This window comes from Symphodus melops, assembly GCF_947650265.1.
Source record: "Symphodus melops genome assembly, chromosome: 18".
Lineage (NCBI taxonomy): Eukaryota > Metazoa > Chordata > Actinopteri > Labriformes > Labridae > Symphodus > Symphodus melops.
In genome coordinates this window covers 21,065,857-21,080,106 of record NC_136708.1, presented here as the reverse complement: position 1 = coordinate 21,080,106, position 14,250 = coordinate 21,065,857, and the positions used below count along the sequence as shown (strand labels likewise).

Here is a 14,250-nt window from a genome sequence, read left to right as displayed (position 1 = left end):
AACAAGCGTAACGAGTCACTTCCCTCTCGTGTCCGTCACAGGTTTCTTTGAGCCTGCTGCCATCTGACTGCACACGGAGCATCCCCGCTCTGGAGCCTCTAACAGGCGGCGTTTAACCGAGCAAACACAGAGGTCAAGATGACAAGACTTTTGCCCCTCGACGAAAAGCAAACAGAAAAGACAGGTGTCGGGATTCCATCGTGGAAAGTTTTTTTGGCTTTAGTTGTTGAGTCGTTTGCTGAGATTTATTGAAAATGTGACCTTTCTTTATTAGTCGTTCTTGACCCTTCGTTACTTTCTGTGTGAAACATTTAAAAACAAAACAAAACAACCCCCCCCTTCCTTCCTATCCCCTCCTCTGTGATAACAACTGCTGGATTTACACCCTGCTTTTGTTTCCCCTGCAAATATTCTTCTCCATCTCACAGCAAATCTGCCACAGGGAGACACAGCGCAGAAACGCCTCCGTGCGCCGCTATAGAGACGGCACATAGCAGTCTTTTGTCCTCGGCTGGCTGTTCAGAGCAGCTGCCTCGAACTCACCACCCCTTTTTTATATCTCACCTTGTTGTTTGGGGAGTGACAGTGAGGCCTGCAGAGAGCATCACACACATTCCTTCCCCTCCCCTCCCCTCCCTCACTTGCTTGATTGCAGTCCCCTTTTTTCTAAGAAGTGGGGGGGGGGGACGTGTACGTTGTTTAATGTCCACAGCCCTCAGAGACAATGGCCCACTTGAGCTTTGACCCCAGTGAGGAAAAGGCAGGCTTAATCAGATGTTGAGATCCTACCCTGCCTTTGTCTGAGAGCTGGAGGATCCAATGTGGCTCTAGACCAACGGAGCGGAGGAGGGGGGGGGGGGGGGGGGGGGGTCGGTGTCCGTCACTACATCTGCCCACCAATTTGTTTGTCACATGTTGGACCCCGCCACCCTTCACGACCTCCAACACACACAGAAACACAGGCCACCCAGAGAAGATGGCAGTCTGCTGACCCTGTTTTCACCCTGCTCAGGTGTCTGACGCCGTGTTTACACTGACCTACAGCAGGTGTAGTGATGCTTTCCCTGCTGCACAACACCGACAACAAAAGACTGAAACTAAAAGCACGTTTATGTTCCCTGGTTGTCTTAGTGGTTCCTTTTCTTCTTCCTGTTCTCTCAATGAAAGCACTAAAAGCCCGTCTGATAATACACGTCAGTTTAAACAGGCTTAAAAGTAGGAAACTACATTTTGAGCCACACTTTCAGAAAGTTACAGATTTCTTGCAATCTGCTAAACTGATAATTTTCTAATTCTAAACATTCGATGTGAAGCAATTTACAAGATTGACAACTCTCTTGGCAACGTGTTATCAGGCTGTAATGAGGTGAAATAATGAGAAGCTTCATACAGTATCGGCTACTATATTCATACACGGTGTTTGGTGTATAGAAGATGATACCCCCCCCTCCAAAATGAATAAATAAAAAAATAAAAATTTAAAACGTTTATTTGTTTATTGTTGATGTTTAATTTCCAATGTAAGTTTATGGCAAAATACTTTTTTTTGGCATGATGGCGTCACACGATCAGGTCCGCCACGTGACATCCGCTTGAACAGTCGGCGTAGTTCGTTCACACACACACACACACACACACACACACACCGTATTCACAAAGCCTCCTTACTGAGAAAATTCTGAGAATCGTGACATTTTCTAAGAATTTCTACTTTAAGTTAAGAGCATATCCTTGTTACAGATGAAAGGTATTCACAAAGCTTCTTAGCCCTAAAGAGAGTTCCTAAGGTGTACAACAAAGACTCCTCATTGAACAGACAGAAAGTATTTATGCAGCCAGTTCAATAAGTGAGACACGCCTGTTGACTTCCTGTACACGTGGTTACCTTCCACAGGTGCATCCAATCAGTAATTAAGGCCCTTCACATGTGCGCGTGCGAACAAGTCTTAATAAACTCGTATATCAGCAGCGGTGGATTAATAAGAAGAACAAAAAAGGTCAAATGATTCCACACTTGAATAAGAGCACATTTTAATGTGTTCACTTACACATATACGTTTATAAGAATAGATTCATTTGGTTAAACAATTTAACAGATCAATTTTTGTCACCTTATTTTTCTGCAGTATAAGTTTACGTCACATCGTTTGATGCTGGAGAGAAAATAAGAAGGTCTTATAATAATATATATAAACAAGGAGGCGGGACACTGAATGTTTCCTTCATCGTATTCAGCAGTATAATATATTATTCTCAGATTCCAGTAAATAAAAGAAAACACAATATAAGATGTATAAAATGTGCGACAAACGCGACTATCAGCACTTCTGTTGCCTCGAGGTTAAAAATGATCTTCTAGTGATAGAAACAACAAAAACACTGACGGTACTTCGATGTTTCAGTCTGCGGACAGAAACGTTTCCCACATGTGTTTGTTTGAACCTGAACATCCAGATGTGTGACTCACGTCGTCTGGAAGCTGCAACGGAACGAAGCCGACAATAAAAAAAAAATAACTTATTCACAGAGGAACATAAATTATTACTTCCGTTTCAAATATTTACACATGGTACCTTTTTGAACATCAGTGCATTACAGACAAAATTAAGTTCCTTATCAGCGAGGAGGAAAAAAAAAAGAAGATGGTAATAAAAGACGCGTTGGTGACGGTGAGAAAGGAGGACTGATGCTTCACTCTTCACGTTCCCTGAGTCATAGCGGCTGTCTGGAGATGAAACCTGCCTCTTTTATTAGTGGAAAAGTTTTCAGTCTGACGTCTAAAAATAGTTAAAAAAAAATAAATAAATAAAGTATAACTTTTAGAGAAGGTAAGAAAACAGGGCACACAGGTGTAATTAAATAAAAGGGTTTAAATAAAAAACATATTGACTCTCATTGATCCCTAGTGAGAAAGTTTGATCCTTAGAAACAGGAATCAAGATGACGACCTCAAATATCTTCTTTACATCATTTTGAATTTTTTTTCTCCTTTAAGAATCGCTTAAACTGAATTTGAAGAGAGTTTGATTATTTTAAGTTTTCAGCAAATTGATTTTTGCATTTGTTGTGTTTTCACTCATGTTGGTAAAAAAAAGCTGATCATTTATATAAATGTGAACATTTGGCTGATCTGGAGTTTTCTATGCATACTTTATGTCTTTTAAAATATTCACGAGCTGTGACGGTGACAGGCAGAAATCCTACATGACAAACATGATAAAGTGTTGAAAGGTATAAATCATGTTTTAGTATTGCTTGGGTACGCTTTGAAAGCCTTTTTTCCTCAGACTGTGAAGCTGTTTGACTCGTGTGAAGTCGCTGGACTACCTGCAGCCACAGGACTCGACCACCATGTCCTCGTACTGTTTGTACACCACGTTGTTCCCTGAGTCGATGTAGAGGATGCTGATGGGGCTGAGTTTGGACGGTGCGCAGCAGCTGGGCGGCATGTTGCTGGGGTTCATCGAATTCATCAGAGTCTGAATGATGGCGTGGTTGGTGGGCTCCAGGTGGGAGCGGAGGGGGAAGTCACACACCCCCTCGCAGTGGTACGCCTCATAATCCAGCGGGGCGATGATCCAGTCGTCCCAGCCCAGATCTCTGAAGTTCACATGCAGCGGCTTCTTGCTGCACCTGGATTTGGACTTTTTGCCATGTCTTTTACCGTGACGGGTTTTGGATGCAGCAGTTCTCCTTCTCCTGCTGGTTTTGGCTCCGGGGCCCCTCTCTTTGGCTTTCCGTTCCAGCCCCAATAACACCCTCCCCTCCCTCCTCTCACTGAAGAGGGTCTGCCTCTTCCTGGACCTGGTGAACACCACTAAGATGGCTTTCTTTTGTTGGGGCCTGGCGTGCCGATGCATGCCAAGAAGCTGCAGATCCAGCTCCCTCTCCGGGTTGTCCAGCATGGCCCTGAGCTCCAGGCAGAAGTGCTTCCCTTGGCTCAGGTGCCGCTGCTCTTTGAATATTTCCCACACGTCCAAAACCTCCCACCTGGGCCTGAGGGAATCCTGCAGGTCCAGCGTTTTGGAGTCGAGCAGCTGGTGGTCGTGGCAGGAGAGAAGCTGGACCTCGACAGGTTCTGTTTCCGATATCCTGAAATTCCCAGACACTTTGGTGTAAATCCTGAGCTCGGCCCCGAGCACCTCCGCTTTTCTGGAGAGGGTTGAGACGTCGAACAGATACTGCTGCCTCCTCAGAGGGGAAAGTGGGAGGTCATCTGTGGAAGACATTAAAACAGGAGGGTCAAATGCATTCTCACGGAGATGATGTGCATACCGCAGAAATGTGGAATCTCACTGTTGTCTGCAGGACATTAATCTATAGGGGGAGAAAATATGAGTCATGGATGCGTTCAATGAAACATACCTGAACACCACACACACACACACACACACACACACACAGCCTCAGTTATTCATACCTTGTCCAATGTCCACAAAACTTGCAATAGTGTTTGCAGCCTTTGAGGAGCGAAAGAAGCTGGCGTTGAGTCCCAGTCTCTCTGCTGTTGAGAAGGTTTTGTAAATGGACAACATGTAGTCATGAGGCTCAACAGAGTCCTTGGATGTTGTTGCTTTATTGTTTCTGTCGATAAATGGTGGCGCATAAATCTCCTTGAAGTATTTCGTCGCTTCCTGTCCGTCAAAAATCCGCGTCACCTTGCTGCTCTTCGGCACAGCTGGAGGGAAAATAGCGAGAGTCTGAAAACAGGGGATTTCCCAGACAAACACAAGAGCCCCGCAGAGAAGAGTCAAGTGATGGATATCCATCCTCTGGTCTCGTCCTGAATCAGAGCCGGAGCCTGAGCTATGGGCGGATGGGGAGGGGGGGGACCACGGGCAAAAGCGGAGCTGAACTCGGCATCCACTCGGCAGCAAGTGGCCGCTCCGCAAAGTGCGCACAGCTCGGAGGGACAGGCGGTGCAAACTTTTAAAAAGAGGGGGCGAGAACACGCCCACATTGTACTGTTATCGCAAGGGGGTAAATGGAGGGCGCAAATTAAGGCTGTAAAACTAATTGTTCCTCTGTCGGCCCGCTCCTCCCTCCCTGAGGGCCAGATGTGCGCTGAAAAGACGCTCGACGACTTGCGCAGAAACTCCCATTCATGAAACGTTTCCATTCATGTCCTACTTTTTCATCATCATTTCATCAGCTGCTGTCTTCTCGAACATTTACCTTACACCTTATCAAAGCAGTCGAGAGTGCAGAGTGAAGTCTGGATTTGGGAATTCATGCGGAGTTTAGCGCCATCTAGTGACGCACCGGCGCAAAAACAAGCGCGTGCACATGTCGCCAATCAGCTTTCTTCAGCACCACGGACAGAGCCTTAACTCTGGACTATAGATTTAATAAAACATACATACAGTCAATGATAATACCCTTAATACTGAAACTTTGAATAACTTTTAAATCTCTTTAATTCACTATTTTATTTTGAATGATTAAATCGTTGTCTTGTCTCTTGTACTTTCTTTGTAAACTTTTTTTTTTTTCTTTTTTCTTAAAGTGCTTTATTGATTAAAGAAATAAGAGCAGGACACAATGCAGGTTATTATCACTGAAAAATAGAATTTATTGAAAAGAGACAAAAATAACGTTCCTTCATGATACAGATGTAAAATCAGCAGCAGCTGATTTAATGGATTCACCCGCTGCGTGTGCTCGCACACACACACTTACACACACACACACACACACACACACACACAAGCAGCGAACATAAAGAGACAAAGTGAGGCGGGAAGGTGCTTCAGTTTGTCTTCCTTCAGAGGTCACCATTTTGGTTCACATTCAAGGTTTTTCTGTGTTTAACAGAAACCCACCGCTCAACGAGTTAAAGTGAAAGAAGAAGAAGAAAACCCCCCTTTGTGCCATATATGTATATATTAAAGATTACGTCTTTGTATTTAGCAGACTTTCTCGTGGTAAAGTGAAGATAAGTTTTCCTTCATAACAGACGTCTAACAGCCGAAACCTGAAGAGCAGCAGGCGACGTTGTAGATGACGCTGATGACGCAGGCGCTGCTGGCTGCCAGCGTGCTGCTGGAGCTGAAGATGCTGTCGTCCTCTGTGGTGGCCTCCGGTGTGCCGGGGCTCGTGGTGGTGGACAGGGTGGTGGCAGCGGTGGTGGTCGGAGCGTCTCTCACGCTGAAGGAGCGCGACTTTGAGCTCCATTCCTTCAGCGTGAAGACCATGGTGAGGTTCTCCCCTGCAGGGCGAGGGAGCGGCGGTTAGCGTGGCGACTCAAAGAGAATTAAAAAAACCTTCTCTGAAACTGAATAATTGATTGAAGTGTTGGGATGAAAACGTACCGCCGTTGACGAGAGACAGGTCGGTGAAGTTTGCCCAGCAGTTGTCGAACAGCATGGTGGCGTTTCCCTCTAATCCTTCCGTGGGGTTTCCACTGGAGTCCTTCAGGGTGGCCGTTACAGCGAGCGTCGTCACCCCCACCGAGACACAGTTATCCTGCAGACGACGACACAGATCAGTGTTTACACACGGAGGATTACTTCCTGTTTCCTGTCTCAGCTTTGACGTGTAATCCGTCTGTTTTGCGTCACCTGCTCATCCACGGCCATCAGAGCCGGCTGCTGCAGCAGAGGACCCACGTGTTGCCCGGCCATCGGCTCCAGGATCAGCAGCAGCTTGGACACGCTCGACACGTAGCTCACTTCTGCCTCGCCCCTCGTCTCGTTTTCGGCAGTTTCCTGAAGTTTAAAAAAAAGAAGACGTTCACGGAGCGAACAACACGGGGTGTGTGTGTGTGCACACGTGATTTACATGAGCTCTTGATGTTCACCTTCTTCCAGCTTGGGTCTGATGACGCAGGAGGAGGCGCGATGACGCCCATGGAAGACACGTTGAAGCCGATGGACGTGCTGAGGTTCCCGGACACGGCGGCCTGACCGAGATCATCGGCTATGGTCCTCAACAGGGTGAAGTCTTCATCATCTGAGACCAGAACAGAGCATGTTACATGTCTGGATGTTAGAAAGATGAATCTGACCCGGGAGGTCAGCACCTTCCTCTCCGACTCACCATTGGTGCTGTTGTCTCTCTGCTGGACCGGAGGTTTCTTGATCTCCACCTCCACCTTCAGACCCGTAGATCTCTTCCTGCGTCTCGCGCTCCCGTCCTCCCGGATGACGTTGGTGACCCGGATCATATTCGGGGGAATTTTGAGGAAGGCGGCGAGGTTCCGCACCAGGTTTTCCCCGAAGAACTCGTCCTCTGTCATGGTGGGCAGATCGAAGGAGAGGAAGAGAATCGGAGAGGTTCGTATTTCGGCGGGATCGGAACCTCTCAGAAGGACCTGAACCATCTGGTTGTCTCGGTCAAAGAAGTTGGTCCCCTTGGTGGCGTTCAGTTGAGGGACGTATTGACCTGGAGGGATTAAAGAATTATCACTTTGACCATCAGATTTCAAAAGACTTCTATCAACGATAAACACGTCTGTGTCTTTGGTCGGTTCGTGTCACGTGTCGCTCGTCATGCTTCAGCACCTGCATGGAGCGGCTTCTCCAGCTCGTAGTCTGTTCTGTCGTCGTTCCACCTCGCGTTAGTCGGAGCGATTAAGTTGTTGTCTAAGTACACGTCCATCCGCTGCGGCTTTGAGAAGAACACCGACACCAACACGCTCTGCGCGAGAAAAACAAAGAACACACGACGTTTACATTTCCTGAGCGTTTAAAGCTACAGTCGAGTCTTTAAAGGTTCTACACTGACCTCGGATGGAGCGGCGTTCAGCATCATGAGGCGAAGTTTCTGAGGACTGGTGCTGCTGAAGAAGACCTCAAAGGAGTGACCGGTGGCAATGATGCTGTGGAACAGCGACACTCTGAGCTGGCAGGTGTAGCCCGCACACCAGCCGTGATCCTGAGGACCTGAGAGCGAAGAAACACAACGTTAAAGACCCCCTCCCTTTTTTTTTTTTTACATGGTGTATTAAAATGTGGCGACGGATGTTTTTTTTCTTAAATTTGAAATGCGTTAGAACAACAGGAATACCATTAACCAGATCCACAAAGCCGTCTCCGAGCACGGCCACAGGTGACAGACGCCTCGTCTCCGTGTCGGGGTCGAGACTCTCGATCACCAGCATCCTGTAGTTCAGCCCGAAACACTTGTAGCTCTGCCAGGAACTCACGTATGTGCAGTTCTCCCTCATGATACCTGATGACAAAAACAAAGAGCACAAGAAAACCAGTTAAACCTCCTGGTCCTCATGAAGCATGGATTAATAAAACGCCTGCATGTAGACTGGTGTATTTGTATTGATTAGATGATTAGGTCCACTGATGAATGACTTCTCTCCGTCTCACCTTTGTTTGGAGCGATCTGGTCCACGGGGATGGGGCTGCCGTCTTTCTTGGTGATCATGACCGTTGGGAGACGGTAGTCGCCCAGCCCCCTCCTGGGATCACCCCCCCACTGGAACTCAGACTGGGGCAGTACCGTTCCCACTGATCCCAGGAACGAGCCGTCCAAGTCCTTCAACATGGTCTTCTTCTTGCCGTCACAGTCCATGTCCACGCAGTCTGACGGGTTGATCTTTCTGAAGCACAAAAAAACAAAACGTAATCCACATCTGAGAGTAACTTTTTTTTTTTAAATTTTAGGGGTAAAACTTTAATTTAAGAGGAAAGAAGAAGAGTGAAGCCCGACGCAGAAGAGATCAAATTAAATTTAGTTCAGTTGTTTTCTTGAGTTATTTTCAGTTCTATTTTGACATTGACGCCTCGTGGCTAATTCAGCAGAGTACAACAGTGGCAGCACATGATTTTTCAGAGAATTAAAAAATAGTTTCAGGTTAGTAAAATGTATAAAACTTGTCAACGCTCTTCTTAAAAATGTGTCATTTGGTCGACAGCGACTTACGATAAAGAAGCCCTGTGGATGAAGACCTTGTAGTCCTCTGAGCTGTCCACCATGGTTGCTCGTGAAACGTGCACGGGGTGATGCAGGTCCTCGTTCTCCGGGTTGGTCATGAACATGATGTTTGCCTCGCCCGAGCAGACGCTTTGGAAATTGACGAATGTCGTATCTAGAAAAACGAAAACGAGAGAAATAAAGTGACGGTTTTGTTTTAAAGAAAAAAACGTTCTTCCTCTTCCTCACAGCTCCGAGACCGAACTCACCCTCCACCGTCATCAGGCCTTTGATTGCGTTGTAGTTCTGGTTCTCATGATACATCATTAATGGAGCGCCGTTGTGGGCGGAAAGGAAATTTGGCCAACAGATTCCAGATCTGCCTTCTGTACAGAGTGGAAGAAGAAGACATGAAATCCCAGAATTTTTTTAATACATTTCTATTTTGTTAAATGAAATCGTCTAAATCAACACTGATCTGTTTCTCAGATGTGACCCGAGAAAGTTCAAGTTATTACGCAGATAACTCTTCACCACGTTTCCATGTGTCTCTAGTCTGTCTCCAAACCCCCCAACAATGAGAAAAGTCCGTCTTCTGCCTGCTCCACTTTTCACAAAATGTGTCGCTCAAACAGGCTGTTTGGAGATTTTCCCTTCATGACATCACAAAGGGCAGTAGCCCCTCCCCCAGGTGGGTGACACTCCCACAGCTAGGTGTTTGTTCTGCCCTCTGAGTCTGCCTTCTCACCGTAAACAATAGGACATGGAGCGAGAAAGCAGCGAGTACACCCGAGCCCTTCCAGAGAGGGGGCGTGGCCATACACAGCTCATTTACATATTTAAAGCTACAGACACAGAAACAGCCTGTTCTGAGCAGGACTGAAATAGAGGGGTTTATAGACATGATCAAATACAGGATCAGAGTGGATTTACAACAACACACTTCACACACATGTTGAAGAGGAGCTCTGAGACTTTTTTAAACTTTTTGAAAAGGAGGAGAACATGTGACCTTTAAAGTAGTATTTTCATTTTATACTGAGTGTTGTGTTTTGTTTCTGTACCAGTGATCGGTCTCGGGGCACGATGTTGATCGCTTCCTCGAACATTATAGTCGCTGCTTGGCAGAGTGTCGGAACAGTCGAAGTTAGGGCTGCTGCCAACAAACAAGGAATTCTGGGAAAAGAGAAGCATCAGGAACATGAAACTAAATATGAAGAAAAAAAGTCATAATTGTAAAAGTAGGAAAGGAAACACTTTCTCACCTTAACGTTTGCAAATTTATCGGCAAATTTGTGGGAAAGAGAAGGAGGACCGTAGGTTATCGGCATGATGCCCATCCCGTTGTCCACCATGGTCGCGTTGGAAACGATGACACTGCTGGGGGTCTGTGAGGGCGTTGGGAAGATGGTCATTATACTGTTATTCAACATGCAACCTCTACGTTGAAAAGTGAACCCAATGCAGGATAATAAATAACCTGCAGTTCCTTGAGTGTCCACTTGAGGCTGGCTCCAAAAGTGAAGGCAGCCCCATTAACACCCATGTTAAACTGCACATTTTAACAGAGGAGTTAAACGTGTTTACAGCCTGGTAGAAAACAAAGGTTGGTGTCATGTACTCGTCTCTCCACGGGGAGTGTATTTACCTATAATTGATCTATTTTATACTTCAGTTTGCATAAAAAGGGGCATTGCTTATTTGGCTTGCAGGTGGGTGAGTATTAGCTATTTGCCCCGGAGGCTGAAGGTGCAATTAAAGACTGTGTTGGCCTTTGGGATTAAATCAATCAGATCCCTCCCACCTGCCTCCTTCCACCTTCCTAAAGTAAAAAAAAAAGGTCATAAATCGAGTTCAGTGTATGGAAACTGGACCGGTTCAGTACCTGGTAGTAGATGCCGTAGTCGAAGCTCCTCCAGATGAAGAAGTCGTTGATGAGGCTGCAGCCAGGCAAACCGTCTTGGTCCATGAAGACTCCAGCGAACATACCGCTGTGAGCCTCGTTGTGGATCCAGCCCTCCATCGTGTTCTCGCTTCCTGCACGGGAAGAAATCAATGAAAGCACGTGACACGAGTCCGAACATTCAAGACGTGGGTGGCGTGACACACGTCAGACCAACATCAGTGTGATTGGATCGGTTACCTGTGCACGGTTCACCGTTGACGCGATAAGCCACTCTCTCGTAACCCGCCACGATGTTAAACTGCAGCACCACATTCGTCCCCTTGTTGACCTTCAAATCAAAATCAAAGATGACTGTTAAAAAAACACTTTTCCCATAGAAGTATTTGATCTATGTTTTTTTTTTTTTAAAGCACCGACCTCGATGCCGGCGACAAAGTTGAAGTTGAACTCCTCCTCTCTGTCCTGATACGAGCCGGGCCACAGCGACAACATCACCAGGTTCCTCCTCACCATTATCTTATCCCCCCAAATTCTGATACCTGCAAACAAGCACGCAATTAAGCACTGAAAGTAAAGACGATCCAATTTGTCCACCGCGCTGCTTTTAAATATTTATATAAACAATAATATAAACTGGGTCTGAGCGTAGCACGGATTTATGAACTATCAATCCACGGACAGAAGTATTTAAGCCTGTTGAGTGATAACAGAAGTAACAGAGACTTCCTGGTCACGTCCTCAACGTTTACCTTCTCCCACAGTGTGATGGATCACGTTGTCGTCCACCTTCAACTCGTCCGTCCCGAACACTCCGATGGCCGGAGAGAATCCGTCGTGGAACGAACAACCCTGGATGTACGATTCGTCCTCTTTCACCTGATGACACAAAAACCCCATCAGGAAATCCGACCAGAAAACATCCTTACGTTTTCTTCTCCATGTTTTCATGATTGTACACGTGGGGTGTGTGTGTGTGTGTGTGTGTGTGTGTGTGTGTGTGTGTGTGTGTGTGTGTGTGTGTGTGTGTGTGTGTTGTCGTACCTCTCCCAGGTTGAGGAAGGCCACAGAATAACGAGGGTCAGTGGAGTCGGTCCAGCCTTCCTGACCTGAGTGGTAGAACTCCACGTTCCTGATCTGAGCTTTGCCTTTCGGATTAAAATCACGAATCAATGAAGTGTTCATAATGATTTTAAAATGTCACATTTTAAACGGCAGTCTGACTTTAAACACCTCTGTAGTTGATTCCATCTGAGGTGAAGGTTCCCACCAACAGTCTGGCTCCGAACGATTCCTGCGTCATCTCCTTGTACTCCTCACCGATGATCTTAATGTTCCTGGTCAGGAGAGCGACGTCAGCCGCCAGCGTGTAGGAATACGCCGTACCTGAGACGGAGTGAGTCTCACCTGAGGGGGGGGGGTAGAGAGAGAGAGAGAGAGAGAGAGAGAGAGAGAGAGAGAGAGAGAGAGAGAGGTCAGTACAGGTGGCTTTTAGATCCTTCAAAGTTTCATGAGCAGGTGATTATTCAACAGTACACTTCACAAATGACTGCAGAGTGTTTTTTCGATGTTGACGACTCACTGATGTGTTTGTAGGTCAAAGGCTGGTCCAGGGTCACTTCCCGTCCGTCTGCTGACACGGCGCTAATCTTGTGTTTTTCAGTCTCCCACGCGTTGTAGCTGCTGGAGGAGACGGCGATCTCCTCTCCGACCTGGAGCCGAGACAAACACACACACACACACAGGTAGACGTGAACAGGACTGAACACTGACCCCTGCAGGAGTGTGTGTTAGTCACACTCTGACTTTACAGTTTCACTTCTCACCTGCCAGTCCACGGCGTCCCTCAGACTCAGCTGGTTGGATCCAGCGTCAGCAGTCGCAGCCAGTTTGGTGTGGTACACATTGTGAGGTTGTCCATAGAGCTCCAGAGTACCAAACACACCTGCAGTTCACACACACACACACACACATGCTGTTATTGAGCATATTCGTTGGATGTGTTGTTTTGAAAGGAACTTTTAAATATTCCCTCTAACACTGTAGAAGGAAACTCTTGAGCTTCAGCTGCTCGATGTCGACGCTCTCAGAGAAGGACGAACAACAAAAACAACTCAGCGGATACCTTCTATCCGACGGGAGCCAGAGAAAATACTGGAGCGCACAAAGCTAATAAAGGTCAAAAGGGCTAATGTGTCTTCCTCAGAGTCAAAACTATGACACACCAGGAACATGACGAATAAACCAAATGTTGATTTTTACCCAAGACTTTGGATCCCTGGTTTAGTCCGGCAGGCAGGAGCCAGTCGGGGGTGTTGTGGCGTCCTCTCAGTTTGATGTGCAGCTGACCTCTGAACGGCTCGTTGTCCCATCCTGCGATCATTCTGCCGCCCTGAAACAGCGACAAGAAAATGAATTCCATTTATTAATGTAACGTTTAAAAAAAACAGTAACAGGTTGAAATGCGGCATTAAAAAAGGAGACGCAGATAATTGGCCCCGCCCACCTGGATGGAGATGTAGACCGCGTCCAGCACCACACTGTTGTATTCTGGAGCGGCTCGCCTCCGTCTGCTGGACGCGTTCATCGGGGTGTCGGGGATCTCCAGAACTCCAGTGATGGTCAGTTTGTTGAGTGGAGGAGTGTCTGCGTCCTGCACCATCCACACGCCTGCAGAGGATAAAAAATATGGTCGATGAAATACAAACTGAAGTCGATCAGATTCACTTGGAAGATTTGCGAAGCTTCGTAAAAAACTGCTTACGACACATTCAAGCCTGTCAGGAGACGAAACATCAGGCAGCCAATCGCACTTAAGACGCACTGATTTCAGACTTTCATTAATCAGGGTTAACGAGTTAATGCTGAAATAAGTATTTACATTAATAGATGATTCTTTTTTTGTATTCGGCTCCTCTAACAGAACAAACAAAGAATAAATAAGTTGGACGTTACCTGATGGGATGACGACATCCGAGCCCTCTGCTGGTACGGTGAAGTTGTTTTCAGCTGAATTCTCCCAGAAAGAGACGTTCGACCAGCGACTGCAGAGAAACAAACACACAAAGAAAACGCCGGTTAATAACTTTGAGAAGTTGAATCTTTGCTGTGGAAAAAAAACAACAAAGACTGAACTGTGTAGAAATGATGAGTCTGTTTCATGACCAGTTAAAAAGTCGTCACAGAGCTTCGTAAGTGAAGAGATTAAATGAGCTGGAGATGAACGTGCTCCTCGTCCTGGGTTACACGTCGGCGTTAAACTTACACGAAGTTGTCGGGCCGGCGGCTGGGTAAGGGCGGCAGCGTGGCCGGGGGCGCAGGTGTTGGTGTGATGCAGTCGGGGAAGTAGCAGCGATAGACTTTGAGGTTGACGTTGAAGTCTTTCATGGAGCGGTCCACGCTGGAGCGGCGACGGCGACGCTCGCTCGTCTTCCCGGACACTGAAATCAACAACGACGTTGAATAAATGAAACGTGCAT

The 14,250-nt window shown here is 46.7% G+C and overlaps 2 protein-coding genes across 2 annotated transcripts in view; both read right to left on the bottom strand.

Moving 5' to 3' along the window:
- Positions 1-3,323: 3,323 nt before the first annotated feature.
- Positions 3,324-4,888, bottom strand: gdf6b (growth differentiation factor 6b; the record flags this gene model as incomplete). The annotated part of the gene is made up of 2 exons (XM_079368193.1): positions 4,421-4,888; positions 3,324-4,216 (listed from the first exon to the last, which is right to left on the bottom strand). Exons 1-2 carry the CDS (start codon positions 4,767-4,769, stop codon positions 3,324-3,326), a joined length of 1,242 nt encoding a protein of 413 aa, XP_079224319.1. The 5' UTR covers positions 4,770-4,888.
- A 662-nt stretch (positions 4,889-5,550) lies between these two features.
- Positions 5,551-14,250, bottom strand: part of pkhd1l1.1 (PKHD1 like 1, tandem duplicate 1) — a 37,649-nt gene continuing 28,949 nt past the window's right edge. Inside the window, exons 52-76 of the mRNA XM_079368634.1 lie at positions 14,037-14,211; positions 13,727-13,815; positions 13,278-13,441; positions 13,034-13,163; positions 12,598-12,716; positions 12,354-12,483; positions 12,005-12,178; positions 11,816-11,919; positions 11,524-11,650; positions 11,192-11,313; positions 11,012-11,102; positions 10,754-10,905; positions 10,134-10,256; positions 9,933-10,044; positions 9,138-9,254; positions 8,878-9,043; positions 8,322-8,554; positions 8,008-8,172; positions 7,726-7,883; positions 7,503-7,638; positions 7,039-7,383; positions 6,800-6,951; positions 6,561-6,707; positions 6,312-6,465; positions 5,551-6,208 (exon numbers count right to left, since the gene is read on the bottom strand). Coding sequence (XP_079224760.1) covers positions 5,961-6,208; positions 6,312-6,465; positions 6,561-6,707; positions 6,800-6,951; positions 7,039-7,383; positions 7,503-7,638; positions 7,726-7,883; positions 8,008-8,172; positions 8,322-8,554; positions 8,878-9,043; positions 9,138-9,254; positions 9,933-10,044; positions 10,134-10,256; positions 10,754-10,905; positions 11,012-11,102; positions 11,192-11,313; positions 11,524-11,650; positions 11,816-11,919; positions 12,005-12,178; positions 12,354-12,483; positions 12,598-12,716; positions 13,034-13,163; positions 13,278-13,441; positions 13,727-13,815; positions 14,037-14,211 — 3,833 coding nt within the window. The 3' untranslated portion in view covers positions 5,551-5,960. The remainder of the gene's footprint in view (positions 6,209-6,311; positions 6,466-6,560; positions 6,708-6,799; positions 6,952-7,038; positions 7,384-7,502; positions 7,639-7,725; positions 7,884-8,007; positions 8,173-8,321; positions 8,555-8,877; positions 9,044-9,137; positions 9,255-9,932; positions 10,045-10,133; positions 10,257-10,753; positions 10,906-11,011; positions 11,103-11,191; positions 11,314-11,523; positions 11,651-11,815; positions 11,920-12,004; positions 12,179-12,353; positions 12,484-12,597; positions 12,717-13,033; positions 13,164-13,277; positions 13,442-13,726; positions 13,816-14,036; positions 14,212-14,250) is intronic.